Source organism: Oryzias latipes, chromosome 11, assembly GCF_053564925.1.
Source record: "Oryzias latipes strain Hd-rR chromosome 11, Olatipes_Hd-rR_3.1".
NCBI classification, from domain to species: domain Eukaryota; kingdom Metazoa; phylum Chordata; class Actinopteri; order Beloniformes; family Adrianichthyidae; genus Oryzias; species Oryzias latipes.
This window is the reverse complement of record NC_136247.1, coordinates 4,907,645-4,929,341: the sequence shown is the minus strand read 5'-3', so window position 1 is coordinate 4,929,341 and position 21,697 is coordinate 4,907,645. Positions and strand designations below refer to the sequence as shown.

Genomic DNA, 21,697 nt, shown 5'->3' with positions numbered 1-21,697 from the left:
CTGTCAGTCCCTCCATAAACTGGAGCCGCGTTCAGGTTTTTTTCCCCCTGCGTCACTTTTAGAAATTGCTGCGCATCGTGTGGATAATCGCTTCCCGACTTCAATGTTTGTTTTGATGCAGCATCAGTGCGGAGATGGTCGTCCCTGTGATCGGTTTAATGTCTTCGTGGTGAAAACAGGAGCAACCTTTGATGTGGAAATGAGAAATATCGCAAACGTTGCTCTGCTGAAAACAGAATCTGACTCTTTTCAATAAACTCACAGAAACTCGCCCTTTACATGATGTTTGCAGTATGAACAGTAGTTTTTTTTCCTCTAAATGGTTTATTTCAAGCAATCAAATAAGAATAATACACAAAAACAATACAATCATCAGTTATACATTCATACAATGACGTATCAAACTGAGGATAATTAGACATATTAATAAATATTGCTTGAAAGGGAGTGGAAGGAAGCGAACTGTTCTGTTCTACCGTAACCATTGTTGGTTACGGTAGAATAGCACATCTTATCTTTACAGTAGAACATGTTTTAACTATACAGTTGGTGTTTCTGGTTAGGTAAAGTGACTCAGCAAAAATCTTTTCTCAGAATTTGAGAAATCAGATGATACACTAGTTTACAAAAGATGTCATGAACTGGACAAAAGGAGGTGATGAGAGGGGAAAATGTTTAAGTCTGTCCCAGAAAAGCATTTCTGCATAAAAAACCTCCATATTTTTAGTGTTTTATTCTCACTGGTTCAGATTTATACTGTTAATCTCAAAGTAGGGTTTGTAGCTCCTGGGTTGTTCCAATTCCAGCTTTATTGCCTGTTTTTTCCCTCAGGTTTTTGAAATTCAAACTAGTTCTCCGTGTTGCTTCCCTTAACCAATCCCACCCGTCTCTGAAGCGGCATGGAGAGGCCAGCGTGGAGGGGGTCCTCAACCAGCTGGTCCTGGAGCACCTGCAGCTCGCTCCTCTCCAGTGGGGTGAGTCTCAGCACCAGGTTCAGAAGCGTTTGCTGCCGAGGCTGTGAAGCCGTGGCAGATCCCGCTCCAGGCGGGGCCACTCCACCTGTCAATCGCTTCCCCAAAGCCGGTCTCAAGCCATGTTTTTGATTTGCATTTGTAATGGCTCCATGCTCTTTTGGAGGCCTCTGACAGCAGCTTGGGAAATGTCAGAATCATAGGAGACAAACAGGGATTGTACTATCTTAGAGCAAGTGCTCCATCTGTGGTCATTCTTTAAAATCACTTTTGCATTATTGCAGTCTTTTTTTACTGTCATTTTTGTGATTCCTGGCCTCTCCTTGTCAGCCTGGAGGTGTTCTGACTGACCTCTTGCAAAAAGAACCGATTACCTGAAATGATTCAGCTCATGAGTGGAGATGAAAGAGATGAAAGAAGCTACTCAGACAGAAATTGGAGGAATGGAGTAGACACCCCACCAGATTAGATTTTCTTCTGACTGTCTGGCTTCTGACACACATTTTTCATGTTCAACTCCGAGATGAGGTGGGAGATGTTTGAGAGGCGTGCGTCTTTCTGATGACATTTCATTTTTCCATGGGTCAGCTGATTACCAGCCTGTTAAGGCAGCATCTTGTTGCTTTATATTCTTAGACGATCACAGGCTCAGCTGTAGTTTGGACATGTTCTGAACCAGTTTAGGATCACATTTCTGGTTCTAAAACCATAATTGGACAGTGTCTTCTCCATCCTAACCAGTCCTCATTTTCCTTCTATATTTGTGGTGTCAGTGTTGTTTCTGCATTTTATTTGTATTGATCCAGCAGCTTCATTGTTTACTCGAGGCGCCACAGGCTTCCAAAGATCAACACAAATAATTAATACTTCATGCAGGAAGGAGCGAATGTTGGACTACAAAGCACGGTGGGCAGAAAAAGACCTCTACTTTCAGACCCCAGCTCTCCTATTAAAACAAATGAAGAATCTGAAACCTGAGGATATCTGATCAAAGGTCACGCTTTACCTTTATCAAACAAACGGAAGCCTCTTCATCAGAGATGAAGATAAGCAAACCCTAGTTATGCAGAAAAGGTCAGAGCAGGAAGTCTCATTGACTTTTCTTTAATCTCTTCCAGCATTATTAAGTCCATGTTTATATGGGTTGTTCTAGTAATCAGAAGCATTAGATTTCAACGGCATTTCATGTCAAAACTGTTTTTCTGATTAGTTACAAATGACCCGTTTCCATGTGTAACATTTGCTTTCTTACAAGCTAGCGCTAACCATCAACAGCAGCTTTACTCAAACACAATGTTTAAGTTTCACATCATGATGTTGATGATCAGTTGTTATGAAAAGACTAATTACTAGGTGATCACGTGACTAAATATAGGGTCTAATCACGCGGTTTTAGACTTGATAGAAATTGTGTGTCACGTCCCAATCAGGGATCGGTTATTTGTTCATTACTATGTTGCAACCTTATTCTGGCAAAAGCCCTTAGTACTCTCTCACCTGTATGTCATAAATGGATCTTAACTTGCGATGTAACGATTCATTTTAACTACGATTCGATTCATGTCATAGGTTGTGGTTGAAGATTTGATTCATAGTCGATATTGGTTCTTTTTTTTTGAACGATCTGATTGGATCCTATTCACTGACCTAAAATGGATCCAGATCATCTTTATCCAAAATATTCTCCAGTGAGACTCAGACAGAAATTTCTGCTACTGAACAGTGAAGTTTTCCAGATTCTTGGATTTCTTCCTGATCATCAAGTTGAAATGAAATCTGTGTCCAAACAAACAAGTAAACTAGAATGAATGTCAAATCCATTCACATGTTAGTTTCCTAAAGTTCACCACTGTTGTTTTTCTACATCCAAAGAATCCAAAGGGAACATTCTTAGAACATTCTAGACACTGGATGGTCACATGACTTCATTCAAAGTGCTTCCAATCATTGGACTGGAATGATGGACTGATCAGTTTTTGATGACATCACACATGTGTTATCTATATCTAGAATACAACACCAGTTTAAGCTAGAGGCTCACAAAAACACGTCTGGTGTGTGGAGATACTTTACAGCCCGTGAGAATAACACTGTTATAGCAAACTGCACCATGTGCGGGTTTGATATTTCGAAACTGGGTAAAAACAAGCCTGCGTTTAAACACAACAGACCTCACTATGCATTTTTAAAAACAACCAAACAGAGTCGACTAAAATAGCACAGTCCAGAATGACTCCGCCCACAGCGCACGAAACATTGATGAGAACAGAAAGAGGCTCCAATCAGACAAGGTAGAGATGTTGGCTTTTATCTAGAAAAACATACATTTTATTCTTTAGGTCAGAAAAGGATGGTAAGAAGTAAGACTACGGCTACATTACTGGCTTACTTTATGCCACTATTGCACTTTCATTTGCTCATTTATTTACATGCATGCTGGGTATTTTGAGTTGAGCTGCTGTATTGATTTAATTCAAATTAATGCTTAAGTGTGCACTATTTTACTGGTTTACAGTAATGTATCTCAAAGAGAAGTTCACTGTTTAAGTGTTAAATGATAAGGTGAATGAAACGAAAATGGGGGAAACCTTGATCTGTTTGTTTCGCATTAGTTCATTTTGTTATGAAAGTATTGGATCAGGACTCAGTAGCAGCAAGCAAATGACTGAATCGGACCGGGGCTAAAAAAAATCCCTGATCGAGTCATCTCTAGTGATTGGGAAAAGGATGGGGTTTGACCAACCAAAAGCCAAACAAAGAAAGCTGAGTTTTGCTTTTGTTGGACCTGGGTGTTTGAGACGGCAGTTATCGTCACGTCTCTGACTCTGCAGCAGGACAAATATGGTCCTCAGAAACCCATGGAAGCTTAGTCCTGCAGGTTTGGAGAACACTGAAAGAGCTGAAGTCAGGTTGATGGTGTTCTATTCCCATAATGCGTCCTCAATATTGAACAATAGGATGTCAGTTCTCTAAGTGGCCCTTCAAAGCTGAAAGTCTCTAAAGAATTTCACCAAAGTTTAATTTCCATGCTGTCTCCAGCTAAATCCTCAGTGAAGATGACTCGATCCACTTGCTGCAGCAGCTTCTGCATGCCGGCCACGTTCCAGGTGTAATTGGATTATGGAGTTTTTTGTTGACCAGGAAAAATCTTGTAAATTTGATTGATAAGCAAAATCTGGCCCAAAATCTGGCCCAAATTTGACTCAAATTCCTCCGTATGAAACAATAAAAATGCAATAATGCACGATTATTACGCTGCTTATATACAATTCATTAGGTATTTGTTCATCAATGACATAATTTGAACTTGATCTGTGCCGTATACGCAACATGAAAGTAAGACATTGGAGGTACATATGTGAAAAGTATGTGAGACACGGTTGTGGAAAGTCATAGATATGCATCTCACAAAAGTCACGCACAATTATTTAAGATTTACATAAAAAATAGCGTATAAACTTTATTAATTACGCACAAACTGCATAATTCTCAATCAACAAAAAAAATGAACAGCTACAAAACAAATTCATGCAAAGACCCGGCGGCCGAAACCCTTGATGGACATTTACGCCGAACGCGTGAAACATTTATGTATTATCACGCATGTATCACGAAAGACCAAACTTTATGTGGCAAATGCGCAAGATGTACGTATCGGCCTTAAGACCCAATTGAAGGAGTTTTTCTGTATTTTTTTGATCTTCCAGAAGAATAACCAAAGTGTGAAGCAGCAGCTTTTTCTTCCAAACATTTAAATGAGTGAAAACTTGACGGAAAAAAGCTCATGAACTGTTAAAAAACACACTGATGCTCTTGTAAAAGTCCGCTGCTGGATGAAGTGCCCGCTGATCCATCAGGACGGCGCTCCCTGTGGGTGGAGCTTTGCCAGAGCAGGTTAGGGGGGCACAAAGGCCCTGAAGTAGCGTTGATTTATTCATTTCGCTGGAATGGTCTGGTAGGTCAAACCAAAGTCTTATTACTACCAGCAGAATGAGTTTACAAAAAAAAGCGAGTGTCTCAGCCTCAGAAAAAGTCAAGCTTTAGAATAAAAGTTTACATCTATAAAATAAAAAACATTCAGGAATGAACACCTTTTTTTAATTTGAACACAGAATGTTTGTAAAAAGGAAATAAAGATTTGTCAGTCAGCTGACAGCCTCTCACACGGTTCCTGACTCCACCAATCTGACAGAAGCTTTTATTATGAAAAGCTATAAAGTCCAGCACCCTCTGCCCCCACAGAAACCCGGAAACCCCCACCAGACAAGAGAATCCTGTGTGCAATTCACCCCGTATACGGATGAGGTTGTGTGTAGCTCTATTCAGCATCGACATAGGAGGCATTCCTAACTTCTCTGAGGTCAAAGAAAACAGAGCAGTGACGAATAATAATGGGAGAACGACTCTCACCTGATGGCATCATCCCAACCGGAGGCGGATGGTGGAAGAAGCTTGATGGTATGGGCCCTGCAACCGTGTTAGCATTTTAAATGGGGGAAGTATTGAACCATCTTATGGCGTCATATAGAAAACTGTCTGTGGAAAAATAAGCAAAAAGAACTGGTTTGATTTATTTATTCAGACAAGAAAACATTTATGTACAACAAGGATAATCAAACACTGAAAACAAGAGGATGTGATGGTGTGTGACAAAAACCTGTCTGGGTGGATTTACATGGTCACACCCCAGAAAAATGTAACATAACGTAACTAAACTGAGGATAATCTAAAATACAAAAGTAAAAAATTCAAACTTCAAAATCAGATAGAACAAAACTGACTTTTCTCTTTTTTGTCCTAACCAATATATAATCATTTGTCATACTTTCCAAATACATCTATCTATCTTCAGAACTTGCTGTATCCTATTTGGGGTCACGGGGTTGGGTTGCTGGAACCAACCCGGTTACTGTTTGGTGAAGACGGGATACACCCTGAACAGGCTGCTAGTCTGTTGCAGGGTCACACAGACTCACACAACTGCACCTAGGGGTAATTTAGAAATACCAGTTGCCTGTGGTTGAGAAAATAGGTAGGACTGGACAGAAGACTTTATGTAGGTGAGAATGTTTTATTGTTCATGTGTCCAACTTTTTTTCTGGTTTGAAGCACTTTAAACTTTAACAGGAAACGTAAAAAAAAAAAAGGTGGTTCATCTTAAAGAAAGAAAAGAAAGAGCTTCAAAGATAAAAAGTCACAGTCATGTTTTGCTTCTAGGTTTCATCACCAAAGTAAATATAATATTTATCAAGAGAAAAAACAAAAATACTTTTGCTACGGTTTCAATACATAACGAGCTGGAATACCCCCCCCCCCCCCCCCCCTTCCCCCATGGCTCATCTTGACACCAGGACGTCATTTCATCAGAGCGCAGATTCAGTCATGAATGGAAAGACAAATGATTAGCCTGAAAAGAGAACGATGGAGGGCTGGGGGGGGCAGAGCGATCATTTAACAAGGCAGATCTTCTGAACTGACTCACAGAAATACCCCCCCCCCCCCCCCCCTCTGTCGTACCCTCATAGATGGCTACCATCACAGTTGGAGAGTTTTCCCCCAACTCACATGACGGCCCCGTTCTGGAGGAACTGGCTGTTTAGCTCCGGTCCCGCACTCAGTTGTTCCGCCTTCAGCGGGCGGATGAATGCGGCTGATTCGGGCTTTTCAGCTGGAAAAAGCAGAGAAGGATAAATGCAGGGAGCCGTCCTGCACCTGTAGCTGGTGATGCATCACAGGTGCCAGCCCGTCACCGGCTTCTTCCTCTGCAGTTATCCTGAGCAGCAGGGATGAGGCCCGTGGGACAAGATGGCAGGCCTTCTTAATACTGGGGGGTATCATTCACATCTGACGCCAGAGCCCCAGAAGGCTGGAAGCTTTCTTCAGTTAATGTTTAACCCATTTTAATTTGGAGGCATGCTTAGTTTTGACGCAAAGATTTAACAGACTTCAATGTTAGCTGAATGTTTCGGGGAGACAGAATTATTTATTGTCCTGCTGTACATTTATGCTTTTTTGATAACAGAAAAAGACAAGTTTTTTTGTGGTTTCATTTCCCTTAAGTGTTTAAACATGTTTAAACATTTAAACATCTGAAAAACGGTTTGGTTCGGCTATTATTAGGAAGCCATCTACCATTTCTGATGCTTTAGTGAGATTTTTGTCCAAAAGGATGTGCTATAAAAAATTCTTCTGTGATACTATTGAGTCAGATGTACACACATTAAAATTAACTGAACACATTTTTATTGTTAAAAAATGAGTTACGTGATCCAGATAACTAGCAGAACTAAGGTTGGAGCCGGCAGTTTTTTTTCTTTTAAGACAAGAAGCTTCAGAAAAGCTCCCAAAGTGTTTCTCTAGATGCCGTGTCCTCAACCTGTCAGACGTTTTAGGACTTTTTTTTAAGCTGAAATAATATCTTTAAATCGTATGCTGCAGACATGCATTGCTGTTTACGGAACGTTGTTTTAGGAGGCGGGGCTTCGTGCTGCTATTACCTTGTTATTATAAACCACTGTAATAACAGTAGATATAAAAGCACCATTGAAAGATGGCGGTTTTTAACTTTTTCATTGTTTTACCCTGGTGGAAGGGGTGGGGTAGAAAACAGACCAGGGGCATCCTGTGAGGAGAGGTCTCCATGGCTGATTACCTTCAATTTAACTCAACTTATCTTATAGTTGGTGTCATCCTGAATTTCCCCGGAGGACATCCTGCAAATCTCAGACACAGAGATGTTGTATGCCTCCCCTTACCTCCTTTCCATTGGAGCACAGATAGGTTCAGATTTTCAGAAAGTGTGTGGCCATTTAGTTGACTGATGGGCACTGTGAGGTTCCTGGGCAGGCAGCAGCTGATTTATCTGCTTGTTTTTTAGCTCAGTCGGTCAGCCGTCTTTAAGGTCCCCTGCTGAAACCAGAGCGAGACAGGAGGAGGACTGGCATCTCTGTGGAAGGCTCACTCCATCTCCAGGAGCAGGCTGTGATTTACAAAGACAGTGCTGAGTCAGAAAGACAGATCAGCGTTCTCATGAGTGTGCGCCTTAAAAATCTAGTTTTTTATGAACCATGTTCCATGTAAAGTCATTGTGTTTGTTCCAAATTGGGGAGACCAGGATAAAAGAGGTTCTCCTCTGGCTGGAGCCCCCAGTCCCATCCACTCCCCCCAACAGCTTTACTGTGTAAATGAGACGCCTTTCTCCTTCATTCTGTGCTGGGAGAGTCTGCACATTTAGCCGGCCTGAGGCCTCTGTCTGGAGTGCATTTATCATGGCCGAAGAACAATCCCGGCTGTCGATGCTCCAGCAGGACTCAGCTGGGAAAATGAACCACACTCCCTCAGCCTGCCACAGGTGGCGCTCCGTATCCAGAATCATTTCTTTCAGCTCTTCAGCCGGAAGGTCGCATACATTTAACTAAGACAAACGTGGGCCAACTCAAGGTTTACAGACCAGCGTCAAAACATGAATGGGACTTTAATTTGAGGTTTTCTGGAAGTCTGTCATCAATCAACTAAATGTGGAGTTTGGCTTTTTTGGTTATCTTATTTGGCATTTGTTTTATTTTCTGAGCTTCTCTCTTTCACTTTCTAAACCCGCTTTATTCTGTTATTGGGTCACAGGGTTGCTGGAGCCTATCTCAGCTACTGTTGGAGTAAGGGTGGGGTCAAACCTCAATAGGTTGCCAAACCATCACAGGGCAACACAAGCCGCGGTTACATGTGCAAAATATCTGGATCGGATCAATAGTCGGATTAGAATCCAACCGTACACATTAGAACGAACGTTCACATGGTCACACTTTCGGTCGGAATAAATCATTTGGGCATGCGCAGTAGTGTTTGAAATACCAAAAGAGGAAATGAGTCCCGTTGTAAACTGAGTTGTCATATACATTTCTGCAGCAGCTCGGTAATATATGAAATGATCTTCCAAACGTGCTTTTATTAATGTAATGAATATTATGAAGGACCTGTTCGTTCATCATTTTATGTTTAATCCATGTGGTCAGTGCTTTTATGTGTGGAAGAACAGAGCTGGAAGAAGCCTAACACGCGCTAACAACATTAGCCTTGTTGGATGAACATAAAATCCATGCGGGAAATCCTGCAATCTGCATCTTGGCTGCAAGTAAATATGTGGGAATAACATCATGAGCCTTTATTTTGTCAGGACATGACTGGAAACACAAATCCACGTGATTGTTTGTACAGTTTCTAAGGACTGAACGACATTTCTGCTGTAAAAGCCCCAAAGCTGCTGTGAGCTGGAAGTCGGACACACGGTTCTCCTGCGTCCGGCAGCCGCTAACCCAGAGCGGTGGGACGGATTGCAGTCCAAAGTCTCCCCAACATAACAAAACAACAAAACGCACACGTAACAAAGCATCCTCCCTCACCTCAAACACAAAGTTATAAACCCGGCTGCTCTGCTCAGAGATACAGTTCGCTCGGTCCACCGGCACCCGAGCCCGGACCGTGCAGAGTCCAGACGTCACGGGGCACGAAGTGCTCCTCCCCGGCCCCCCCCTCGTAAGGGGTGTAAGAGAGGGGAGAGTCGAAGAGCCAGCGGGGCGAGGGCAGGGCAAGGGCAGGGCGGCGCTTCGCACCTGGCGTCCGTGGAGCAGCCGGTCGGTCCGCTTTGAGCTCCAAAGCTTTCTCTGGAGCAAAACACCGTCTATGCATGACGTTAAACCAGAGCAGTAGTGACACACAATCGGATTGAACCGTTTACATGAACAACAATCGGATCAACAATCGGCATAACCCACCTATCTCCATCGGAAAGAAATTTTGATCCGAACAAGTCTGATCGGGGGGGAGTCTTCTGAACGGCGTGTTTACATGACGCATTTTTCTTTCTTCATTTTTCCATAGATTAAATAGGAGAATGTTTGGACGCAATTTCCTAGGAATAGGAAATCTACTTGGCCAAACGAGCTAATCCTGCTAATTTATATTAGAGTTGTGCTTATCCGTAGTATATATTTTTTTTACCTTTAATTAACTGTTTGACTACTTTAGAACAAACCAATAGGTTGGTTTTTGAAAGTGGTAAGCCAATCGACTGATAAAAAGTGGAACATGCCGTAGCTCTTCTTGCTCTCATTCATGTTCAGAGCTTCTCTGCTTCAGTCTTCTCTGTTGTGTCTGAGCTTTTTTTCGTGGAGCTCCTTTGGCTCCACAGGAGTCTTTACTTACACAAAGTAAACATAACATAAAAAAGCCTCTAAAAAACAAAGAACACAATTTGCCATTTGTGTGGCACAGCTGTCCTGGCTGAGGATTGGAAGAAGGCTTAAGCCTGTTCTTGGAGAGCACGCCATTCATTCTGATGGATCTAGAGCTTATCTCACTGTGTCGTCCAACACCACCAACCCCCACCAACCCCCACCACCACCAGGGCTGCATTCTGCCACACGCCCGCCATCAGATGTCTTTCCAAAGCTTGAACAGCCTCCATGTATTGTCTTCAACACTTTGCTTCTCTCGTGGAAGCTGATGATGAGTCCCTCAGGGGCATGATGGGATTTCTGTTTTGTCGCCTCATTTGGCAGTTAATCATGTGAAACACTGGATTCAGACGATCCTGCAACACCTGACTCTCTGTCTTGAAGGCACTCGACTACGGCATTTCTAAAACGACTGAGTTGTTTTTTTCTTCTTTTGACAATCAAAAAAAGCTTCAGCTGTGGTGTTCACATGAAACATCCATCTCCAACCCGCTGGACTCGCATGTCTCTTTTATGACAGGTGCATTAATACTTAGATTTGCTCAGAGTCTCTCGTATCCCATCGCTGCTCTTCTTCCTGATGAGTTGTGTGTTGTTTCCAAGCATATGCCAGCAGGCAGGTGATCCATCATGTCTGACTTTCCTGCGTCAGATGTTGGACAGCTGGGGGTTTACTAGAAAAGGCCCTGACAGGTAAAGGTCACTACGTGGCTAACTGACACTTTTGTTTGTCAGTGGACCGATCCTGCTGGGTCTTCTGGAAGGTTTCCAGAAAGCTTTCTACCCATTGCTGCAGCAGACAGCTTGTGAAAACCATGAGCTTGCACTGTTACCCGGTCACTCCCCTGTGAGCTGTAGTACAAACTGTAGGCCCCACAGTTTGCAGTTTGAGGAGTCTGTGCCCAAGACTTGCTGCAAAAATACCTGGCTCTGTGACAGCTTGTTAGAGCGAGACTATGAGGGCCACTGAGCATCACTGCAGCATCTCCCTTTACCTGCAGTGTATTTTTTAGAGTGTATTCTGGGAAATATGGGATAAGAAAACTCTGCAATACTGTGACACTATCTTTGCCTGACTGTCTATTCTTGTTTTCTTTCCTATGTTGGATTTGATAGTTAAAGCAAAAGCTGGTTTTAAAGTGATTTGTGGACATCAAGATTAACCAATAATGATGGTCATGGATGTCTCCCGTCTACAGACTCCTGTCAGTAGCTTTTGGCCTCATTGTCATTTAGAAGCAGCTTTCATAGCTGTCAGCACATGTGTGCTTGAGTTATTAGGAAAAGAGATTCGGGTTCAAGTGGGATGCAGTCACACAGAGAACACGTTTGTTTGAGTTTCCCTGACACTTTAAACACTTAATCAAGACTGTATGACTAGATTAAGACTGCAACATGCTAAATGCACACATGATACACAACTAACACAGCAAAGTCACAACACACTCACTAAACACAACAAACACACACCAAGTATACAACAAAGACACACAAAACACACACTACACTTACTAAGAAGACTAAACACACAATAAACCCAAAAGATAAAAACATGCTATAGACACACTCAACACACACTAAATTGATACTAAGCACAAACGCTAAACACATACCAAACACACACTAAGGGCTTATGCTAAAAACATCCTAAAGACACACTAAGCACACTTTAAACAAACAATAAGAAGATGCTAAACACACCAACAAACATGGTACACACAACAAATACTTGGCAAACACACATAAGACATTAAATCTGGAAGAGTCACTGAGAGGAGTTTCATTACAAATGAAGACTGGAAGAACCTGACAGATCCTGATAACATTGGAAACCAACCTTTGCACAGGTTGTGTAACACTCTACTATACCTACATCATTTGCCATGCAGCATAGAACATCCTTCTACATATGTGTACTTTCCTAACTGTTATTTCTGTTCTTCACTTTTCATTATCTCAGGCAAACCATAGCAAAAAAAACCATAAAGTTCTATGTTTACGATTTTAAGCCGACTCTGATTGTGATGAAGGAAGTTGTCTTCATCACCAACTCTTCTTGTTTTCACTCGACTGCTCCTGTAAACTGCTTTGGACAAACTTTGACCAGAGCTGCTAGTTTGTGGATCAGTGAAAGTTTGAAGCTTCACTCATGCTTCCATTAAAGCTGAAAGGCTTTGTAGACACAACTATGTTTGTGCAGGAAGGTAAATCTGCTTTTAGGTGTTGCATTCAACTATTCTCATACATGAGACATATGTCAAACCACAATACAGTCAACAGTCTGAACAGTAAGTAGTTTTTTAATTAATTATGTCACTTATAAAATGCTGCTGTTTGCCTCTGTGGTACGGCCTTCAGTGCAGTCTGATCACCTGGATGAAATTTGTGGTAACAACTGAGGCATCAGCAGCCAGGATCTCTCTGATCTGTTTTCAATGTTGCCTTGTTACCAGAAAAACAGCTATAAATCAATTTGTCAGATGCAGACAAAGAAAGACTAATGATGGCTGTCTCATTTTATGACACTCAACATTATAGGAGATTCTGTTCTGCTGAATCTTGCTGCTGTATTCTGAGTGAGTTACAGGAAAAGCTGTTGAGTCTGTCTTTTGCAGTAATATTGTTCGTGGCTTTTGGGGTTTGGCTGCTCAGGGTAAATCAGACATGGTAACTCACACCAGCTCCCGTATTTACTCTGCAGTGTCAGAAATGTCACTCTTTGTCCTCTGGAAGTTAACTTGAAAACAGGGATTAAGCTTTCCTTTAAGGTAGAACAGAGGACTAATCTGCATCGTTCAGAAAAACTATTTTATTTCCTCGAAATGTATATTTTCACACATTTATCAGATCAACTGTAATTTCTCCTGTGAACCGCCACCTTAACGTGGTGGGGGAGTTTGAGAGCTCGGGTGATCCCAGGAGCTAAGCTGTCTGGGGCTTAAGCCCCTGGTAGGGTCTCCCATGGCAGACAGGTCCTGGGTGACGAGCCAGACAAAGAGCGGTTCAGAAACCCCTGATGAAAAGAAACAACGAGGACCCGATTACGTCGCCCGGATTGGCGTCACCGGGGCCCCACTCTGGAGCCAGGCCCAGGGTCGGGGCTCGCAGGCGAGCGCCTGGTGGCCGGGGCTCTTCCCACGGGCCCCGGTCGGGCACAGCCCGAAGGAGCGACGTGGGACCACTCTCCCATGGGCCCACCACCCGTAGGAGACCTCAAAAGGGGCCGGTGCAATGTGGTTTGGGTGGCAGTCGAGGGCGGGTGCCTCGGCGGCCCAAACCCCGATCATGGAACCTGGCTTTTGGGACATGGAATGTCACCTCTCTGGGAGGGAAGGAGCCTGAGCTGGTGCGAGAGGTTGAGAGATACCGTCTAGATATAGTCGGGCTCACCTCCACACATAGCCTGGGCTCTGAAACTCAGTCCTTAGAGAGGGGTTGGACTCTCTACCACTCTGGAGTTGCCCAAGGTGAGAGGCGGCGGGCTGGCGTAGGCTTACTCGTGAGCCCCCAGCTCAGCCGCCAAGTGTTGGAGTTCACCCCGGTGGACGAGAGGGTCATGTCCCTCCGCCTCTGGGTGGGGGACAGGTCTCTAACTGTGGTTTCGGCTTACGGGCCGAACAGCAGTTCGGAGTACCAGGCCTTCTTGGTGTCTCTCGAAGGGGTACTGGAAAGTGCCCCAACGGGGGACTCCATTGTCTTCCTGGGGGACTTCAATGCCCACGTGGGCAATGACAGTGGCACCTGGAGGGGTGTGATTGGTAGGAACGCCCCCCCTGATCTGAACCCGAGTGGTGTTTTGATATTGGACTTCTGTGCTCGTCATAGTTTGTCCATAACGAACACCATGTTCGAGCACAAGGGTGTCCATCAGTACACCTGGCATCAGGACGCCCTAGGCAGGAGGTCAATGATCGACTTTGTAGTTGTTTCAGGTGACCTTCGGCCCTGTGTCTTGGACACTCGGGTGAAGAGAGGGGCGGAGCTGTCCACCGATCACTACCTGGTGGTGAGTTGGATTCGCTGGCGGGGAAGGAGGCCGGAAAGACTTGGAAGACCCAAACGTACTGTGAGGGTCTGCTGGGAACGTCTGGCTGAGCCCTCCGTCAGGGAAGTCTTTAACTCCCACATCCAGGAGAACTTCAAACAGGTACCGGGGGAGGTTGGGGACATTGAGTCCGAGTGGACCATGTTTTCCACCTCCATTGTCTCTGCTGCTGCTCGGAGCTGTGGTCGCAAAGTCTCTGGTGCCTGTCGCGGCGGTAACCCCAGAACCCGGTGGTGGACACCGGAAGTAAGGGATGCCGTCAAGCTGAAGAAGGAGTCCTACCAGGCCTGGCTGGCCTGCGGGACTCCAGAGGCAGCTGACAGGTACCGGCAGTCTAAGCGAGCTGCGGCCCGGACTGTTGCGGAGGCGAAAACTCGGTCCTGGGAGGAGTTCGGTGAGGCCATGGAGAAGGACTATCGGTTGGCCTCGAAGAAATTCTGGCAAACCATCCGACGACTCAGGAGGGGAAAGCAGTTCTCCACAGGCACCGTTTTCAGTGCAGGTGGGGAGCTGTTGACTTCGACTGGGGACATTGTCGGGAGGTGGAAGGAGTACTTCGAGGATCTCCTCAATCCCACTGACACGCCTTCTTTTGAAGAAGTGGAGAATGAGGATTTTGGGGTGGGGCTGTCCATTACCCGGGCTGAAGTCACTGAGGTAGTCAACGAGCTCCTCGGTGGCAAGGCCCCGGGGGTGGATGAAGTCCGCCCTGAGCACCTCAAGTCTCTGGATGCTGTGGGAGTGTCTTGGCTGACACGTCTCTGCAGCATCGCGTGGCGGTCGGGAACCGTACCACTGGACTGGCAGACAGGGGTGGTGGTTCCCCTCTTTAAGAAGGGGGACCGGAGGGTGTGTTCCAACCATAGGGGAATTACACTCCTCAGCCTCCCTGGGAAAGTTTATGCCAGGGTACTGGAGAGGAGAGTCCGTCCGATAGTCGAACCTCGAATTCAGGAACAACAGTGCGGTTTCCGTCCTGGTCGTGGAACAGTGGACCAGCTCTACACCCTATCTAGGGTGCTGGAGGGTTTGTGGGAGTTCGCTCATCCAGTCCATATGTGTTTTGTGGATTTGGAGAAGGCGTTCGACCGCGTCCCCCGTGGCATCCTGTGGGGGGTGCTCTGGGAGTATGGGGTCCGGGGAGCCTTACTGAGGGCTGTCCGGTCTCTGTATGACCGGAGTAGGAGCTTGGTCCGCATAGCCGGCAGTAAGTCAGACCTGTTCTCGGTCCACGTTGGACTCCGGCAGGGCTGCCCTCTATCACCGGTTCTGTTTATAGTTTTTATGGACAGAATTTCTAGGCGCAGCCAGGGGCCGGAAGGGATCTGGTTTGGGGACCACAGGATTTCCTCTCTGCTTTTTGCAGATGATGTTGTCCTGTTGGCTTCATCGAACCGGGACCTCCAGCGTGCATTGGGGCGGTTTGCGGCCGAGTGTGAAGCGGCTGGGATGAGGGTCAGCACCGCTAAATCTGAGGCCATGGTCCTTGACCGGAGAAAGGTAGTTTGCCATCTCCCGGTCGGTGGAGTGTCCTTGCCCCAGGTGGAGGAGTTTAAATACCTTGGGGTCTTGTTCACGAGTGAGGGAAGATCGGAGCGTGAGATTGACAGGCGGATCGGAGCAGCGTCCGTAGTTATGCGGTCGCTCTATCGGTCCGTCGTGGTGAAGAGAGAGCTGAGCCGAAAAGCAAAGCTCTCAATTTACCGGTCGATCTACGTTCCAGTACTCACCTATGGTCATGAGCTATGGGTCATGACCGAAAGAACGAGGTCCCGAATACAAGCGGCTGAAATGAGCTTCCTCCGCAGGGTGGCTGGGCGCTCCCTTAGAGATAGGGTGAGAAGCTCGGTCACCCGCAGAGAGCTCGGAGTAGAACCGCTTCTCCTCCACATCGAAAGGAGCCAGTTGAGGTGGCTCGGGCATCTAGTTCGGATGCCTCCTGGACGCCTCCCTGGAGAGGTTTTCCGGGCATGTCCCACTGGGCGGAGGCCCCGGGGAAGACCCAGGACACGCTGGAGAGACTACGTCTCTCGGCTGGCCTGGGAACGTCTCGGGGTCCCCCCAGAGGAGCTGGAGGAAGTGGCTGGGGTGAGGGAAGTCTGGGCATCTCTGCTCAGTCTGCTGCCCCCGCGACCCGGTCCCGGATAAGCGGAGGAAGATGGATGGATGGATGGAACTGTAATTTCTATCGAGAAAAACATGCCCATTTTTTAAGAACACCTTAAAAAAACTTGTAAGGCTCAGTGGTTGTCATATGTGAGTCTACAAATGTTTACACTGACTTAAAGCTGAGGCAGTGATGAGCAGCAGTCATCCTCTGGAATCGTGTATGTTTTTAAAAATCTCTCAAATACTGTGACAGAGGGACCCAGTGGTGGATGGACAGGCGCTGGGACTGGATTTTAGAGTGTTAACCAAATAAACCCACTGAGGTGGATAACTTAATTTCAGAGGTGAGGAGGCCAGCAGCTCTCATGAAACATTTTAAAAACAATCACAAAACCCAACTGTTAAGTATTAGAACATGAGGAACCAACGATGATGTGCTCATCGTGGACTGGTATAAACACACACTTCATTCATTTCATGTCTTATTATTGTCTTTGTAAAAATCTCCTTTTTTTAAGAATCTGCTCCTCTTGTTTTATCTGAAAGTTTCTGTTCAGTTGGGCTGAAAATTGGAGGAAATCATCTGAGGACAAAGCAGGAAGACACTTCCTCTTTAAGTCGAGGGGATCTGATCGAATGTATGCAGATTTTTAGCCCACAGTTATGAAAAATTGTTCTTTTTTACACTCTTTTGTTTGAACTATTGACTGTATAAAAGAACTGGACTTAGTGACCCCCCTTCCTGGTGATCCAAACAGAAAGTGGCTCCAAAAAGCTAAAATTCCATAGACTTCTATTAGAGAAATAAACAGCTGTTACTCAGTCATTTTATTGGTTGAAAGAACCATTCATACACTAATAACTTTTTTTTTTTTATCATGTTCTTGATAATCCTATTTTTTTTTTCATGATAATTTTTTTATCACTAGTTATTCAAGTTATAAACTGACCAATCAGTTGTCTCAAGAAAAACTTTTGGTCCCTGCTGGCCTTCGCTTTAACATTCAAAATGTTTAATTGACAGATTCTCGCTGTCACAAGAACTCAAAAAAAGGCTGGTTCCAATTGCAGCAGGTTTTATAAGTAAAAAGTCCACAAAGCTGAATCAGGTCAGGCAGGCAGGGGATCAATCACGAGTATGAGAGCATCAGAGAAGAGAGAGAAGTCACAACAGGGTCAGGAAACAGAAGATCAGATCCAGATATAACACTCTGTAATGCTGGCAGAGTGGCACAAACAATACTTCACACTGAGTGTGGCTCAGTCCAGTGTTTAATTATACTGTGAGTGACTTTACATAAGAGTCAGGTGTGTGGCATCCAGAATCTGTGCGCTGGGGTTGCTGGGAGATGTAGTGAATTTAGAACTCTGGAGATGGTTCCTGCCGATGACCAGAGGGGGAGACAGAGTTCTGACTTCTGACACTCCAGAGTCCACGTTCAGTGGAAGAGGTGTGGACTTCGAACAAGCTCACTCCTGATTGGCCACAGTAGTTGCCACAGAAACATTAACTCAGACAGACTTGGACCAATCATGGTTAAGTCATGTGGCTCCAACAGGGTGACAATCGTAAAACTCAACATTTCACAGCGACAAAGCATTTTTTATGTAAAGCTGACCCTAAATCATTTCAGTAGATTACCTTGATTAAAATTAGCTTTAGTCTTCTGGTTTGTTTGGTTTTGTCTCAGTGTTGAAAAGTGTGGAGATATTATTGACCTTCTCTGAGTCAAATCTGATAAAACCACACACAGTTTAATTCACCAGCTTAAGTTGTGCTAGTTATTAATAAGTAATATGATCATTTAGCTACAGGCTAATAATGCTCCTCTGCTTTAGAGAGGCTCAAACACCAAAATGCATCTAGACTGATTCAACTGCATGTTTAAAGTGTCTCTTTCTGCCCCCAAATAACATGATTTGAATCCTAAACTTTTCTTTCAGATGGTTAAATAGATTTTTTCACGAGTAGCTTTTACACTACTAGTTGTCAGTATTTTGAGGGTTATTCATGCATTTTTTGTTGTCAGCTGAGGCTTCAAATGTGAACAGAAAAACAGAGAAGACCGATCACATCAAAAGATGTTCAAATCTACAGACTCTGGTACTGAATCCATTCAACATCAGGAGCCTTTTATGTAGAAATACATATCGATGCTTTTAGGCTTTCCTGCTGACAAATCTCCAGCCATGACACTTGTTTATTCCCCTAAGAGCTCTTACAAAGGACACCTGAAACTTTTAGTATGTCTACAAGCATTTTTTCTGTCTCGAAAAGCAATTCCCCTGCAGCCAGAGGTATGAAATTGTTATTCTAGAGGAGACAAATAGCAGCTGCCTTGAATTATAAATGAAAGCAAAAGGACCTCAGTTGTGCCATCATGATTCTGACAGTCTGGCATGAGGAGGAACCGGTCACATAACAGGTTTAGACTCACGCACATACTCAGTAACACACATTCTACATCTGTATCACGTCCCTATTTTCCAGACATTAGTGTCAGAAGCTCCTTTAAGGTTAGACACTGTTCAGGTCTCTCTCTGGTAACTACTAAATGAGTAATCCAACTCTTTGTCAGGATGTTTTTTATCACAGTCCAAAACATTATGTGGTGTTTAGGGAACCTCACATAATAGGGAGCTGGGGACCAAGAAGGTTGGGCCAAGTTATTGTTTTGCTAGTCACAACTTAGTCTCAAGTTTTGTCTTCAAGTCCTAAGTCAAGACTGACAAGTCTCAAGTCCAGGTCCTACTGTTGAATGTTTCATTCCTTTAAAGGCCTTTGAACAACAGAGTGATAATATTTACAAAACTTACTGCTATTAAAGGTGAAGTTGAGTTGCAAGTCTTTACATTTTGCCAAGTCGAGTCTAACGTCATCAGATTCATGACTCAAGTCTGACTGAAGTCATGTGACTTGAGTCCACACCTCTGGGAGATAAACCTTTTTTATACCTCATATGAACTAAGAAGACCATGTGCAATACAGAAACTTTGAGATTTTGTAGATTACCTTTTTTTTTCCTTTATAAATTTTATTTTATTTATGTATATATTCATACTTTTTAAAGAGCAAGCCTGTCTGTTGCTCTGTTAGAGTCCCAAACCAGACAGCATGATCCATGGAAAAGAACTGCAGACTCGAGACCTGTCACTATTGTGGCGTTAACCCCTTGACGCCTATTGATGGAAACATGCATCAAACCACTTCATGTACAAAATTACCTTAATTTAGCATCTACTTGAAAACAAAAATATGTGATGTTTCTCTTTTTTTTGAAATAGTGGTATATATATTCAGGTGTCAAGGTGTTAACCCATTCACTCAAACAGTTTAAATTACTTTTCAACCCTAACATATTATAGCGCATTATTTATTAAGATTGGGGCAATTGTTAAAGTCTCTGGAATGATCGTTAAATGTGTTAGAAATCTTGGTTAGTCTCTAAAATAGGCATTTAAGGAGTAGACCATTACATCCCCATATGTCCATAGAAATTCTTTACACATAGCAATGAGAATACATATAAAAGAAGCTGTTTGTCAACTGAATGTTTGCAGCTTTGTGCTAAGATGCTCTTATTTTGGCAATCAGCATGAGGTCTTCATCTGAACTTCTTCTTTAAACTGATTTAAGTGCAGTTGTGGTTCCAGCAGGATTGAAGAGCTCTGATAGGTCCTCTTACACATACTAACACACCCTTTCTGTGTGTTCCATTATTGTCCCTTTGAAATGATAAGACAGTTATAAAGTGTAATCAAGCTACTAATAAACCCCATCACCTTTCTGTACATCTGTGTCCAATGAGCATGGAGCTGCTCCCCAGAGGACATAATCGTGTCATCCTGACCCGAGTAATGTTTACTGGATGACCTCCACCTGTATGCCAGGCGGCATTAGCCTCTACTCTCACTGCACATGGAAAACAGTCACTCCCAATCCGTCTGTGCAAACATGCGACGCCACGCGCAGTTATGGGGAAAGGAAAACTGCAGGTCAGATTCAAACTACAGATATATGACAGTTTAAAGTCACATCTTATCACATTCAAAATATCCAGCAATACTGCAAAATCCTTAAAATCATTAGTAAAATCCTAATTTCATTCTGGAAATGATCAGATCTCTGCTGTAGATGAAAGACCCACTGCCTCCAACTGTGGTTATTAGGGTATATTAATTAATGAAACAAAGGTACGTAGAGGGCTCTTCCTAAAATGTATTTCAAGTAATCAGCTTTTTATTGCTTAGTAATATTTGCAACTGTCATACACCTTTAGTTTTATTGCTTTTAACTACATAGTTAAATGTTTAAACTTTAACATGAAGGTTTTGTTTTTTTTAACTTAGGTTGGGTTGGGCTTGCAGGGGTGGCCAACCCTGGTCTTTAAGAGCCTCAACCCTGCCTGTTTTCCAGCTCTCCCTGGAATGCTTGATGCTGATAACCTAAATCAGGTGTGTTCAGTCAATCAGGTTGTGAAATCACTGGGGGTGCTAATCAACAGCAAGCTGGTGAGGGAGAGCTGGAAAACAGGCAGGGTTGAGGCTCTTGAGGACCAGGGTTGGCCACCCCTGGCATGCAGTATAATTAAAGTTGAGCTGTTTTACATGTAAATATTTTTTGCTGCGTTTACAGAATAAACTAATGTTAAAATATTAACAGCTGCTCACATGAAGATGCTCCTCCATAACAAACAAATACAAAGTGTGGGAAGAAGCAGAATGAATGAAGGTTAGAGGTCAGTTTGAGGTAAGAAGCAAGTCAGTCATAATAAGGAGCGCATTGTAAAATCCACACCAACGGGTTTGTTTCAGTCATGGTGACAGAACAAAACATGTGTGTAAAATCTTACAGTTCACAGTTATGAAACTGATTTTAATTAACAAAAAGGACATTTTCAATCAGTTTACTGTTAAAATAATATTGACCCATCCCATAGCAATTAGTGTTATGTCATCACATACTCTCCAGTCCTTGAGTTTGCCTAAATGCTGATGATGTGACTCTGTGCGGTCAGACGAACGTAATGCTTCTGCTTAATGCAGTCCTGAAATCTTAATGACTTGTTATATTTAGTTGGAGCTTTATTTCTGCAATTTTCAAATGTTAGCTGGAACAGCTGTGAGATCTTTTGCCCCACTGTGGACTCGCCTCCAGCATAAACCTTATAGCTTTGTACGTTTGGAACCAGAACCATGGTTACGCATATATGATGTTCTTTAGCAAATTAGACAAATAGATCTGGTATTGATATAAAGTGATCCAAACATGATTAGCCTCAGAGACCAGCACAAGAGCAATTCTTTATTGGTCTGGTTTTTTTTCCTGATCCAAACAATGA

At 43.8% G+C, this 21,697-nt stretch overlaps 1 protein-coding gene across 2 annotated transcripts in view; it reads left to right on the top strand.

Moving 5' to 3' along the window:
- Positions 1 to 21,697, top strand: part of trappc9 (trafficking protein particle complex subunit 9) — a 169,293-nt gene that overhangs the window by 118,293 nt on the left and 29,303 nt on the right. For both annotated transcript variants that reach the window (XM_023960198.2, XM_023960197.2), the window contains one exon: positions 884 to 974. In XM_023960198.2, coding sequence (XP_023815966.1) covers positions 884 to 974 — 91 coding nt within the window. The remainder of the gene's footprint in view (positions 1 to 883; positions 975 to 21,697) is intronic.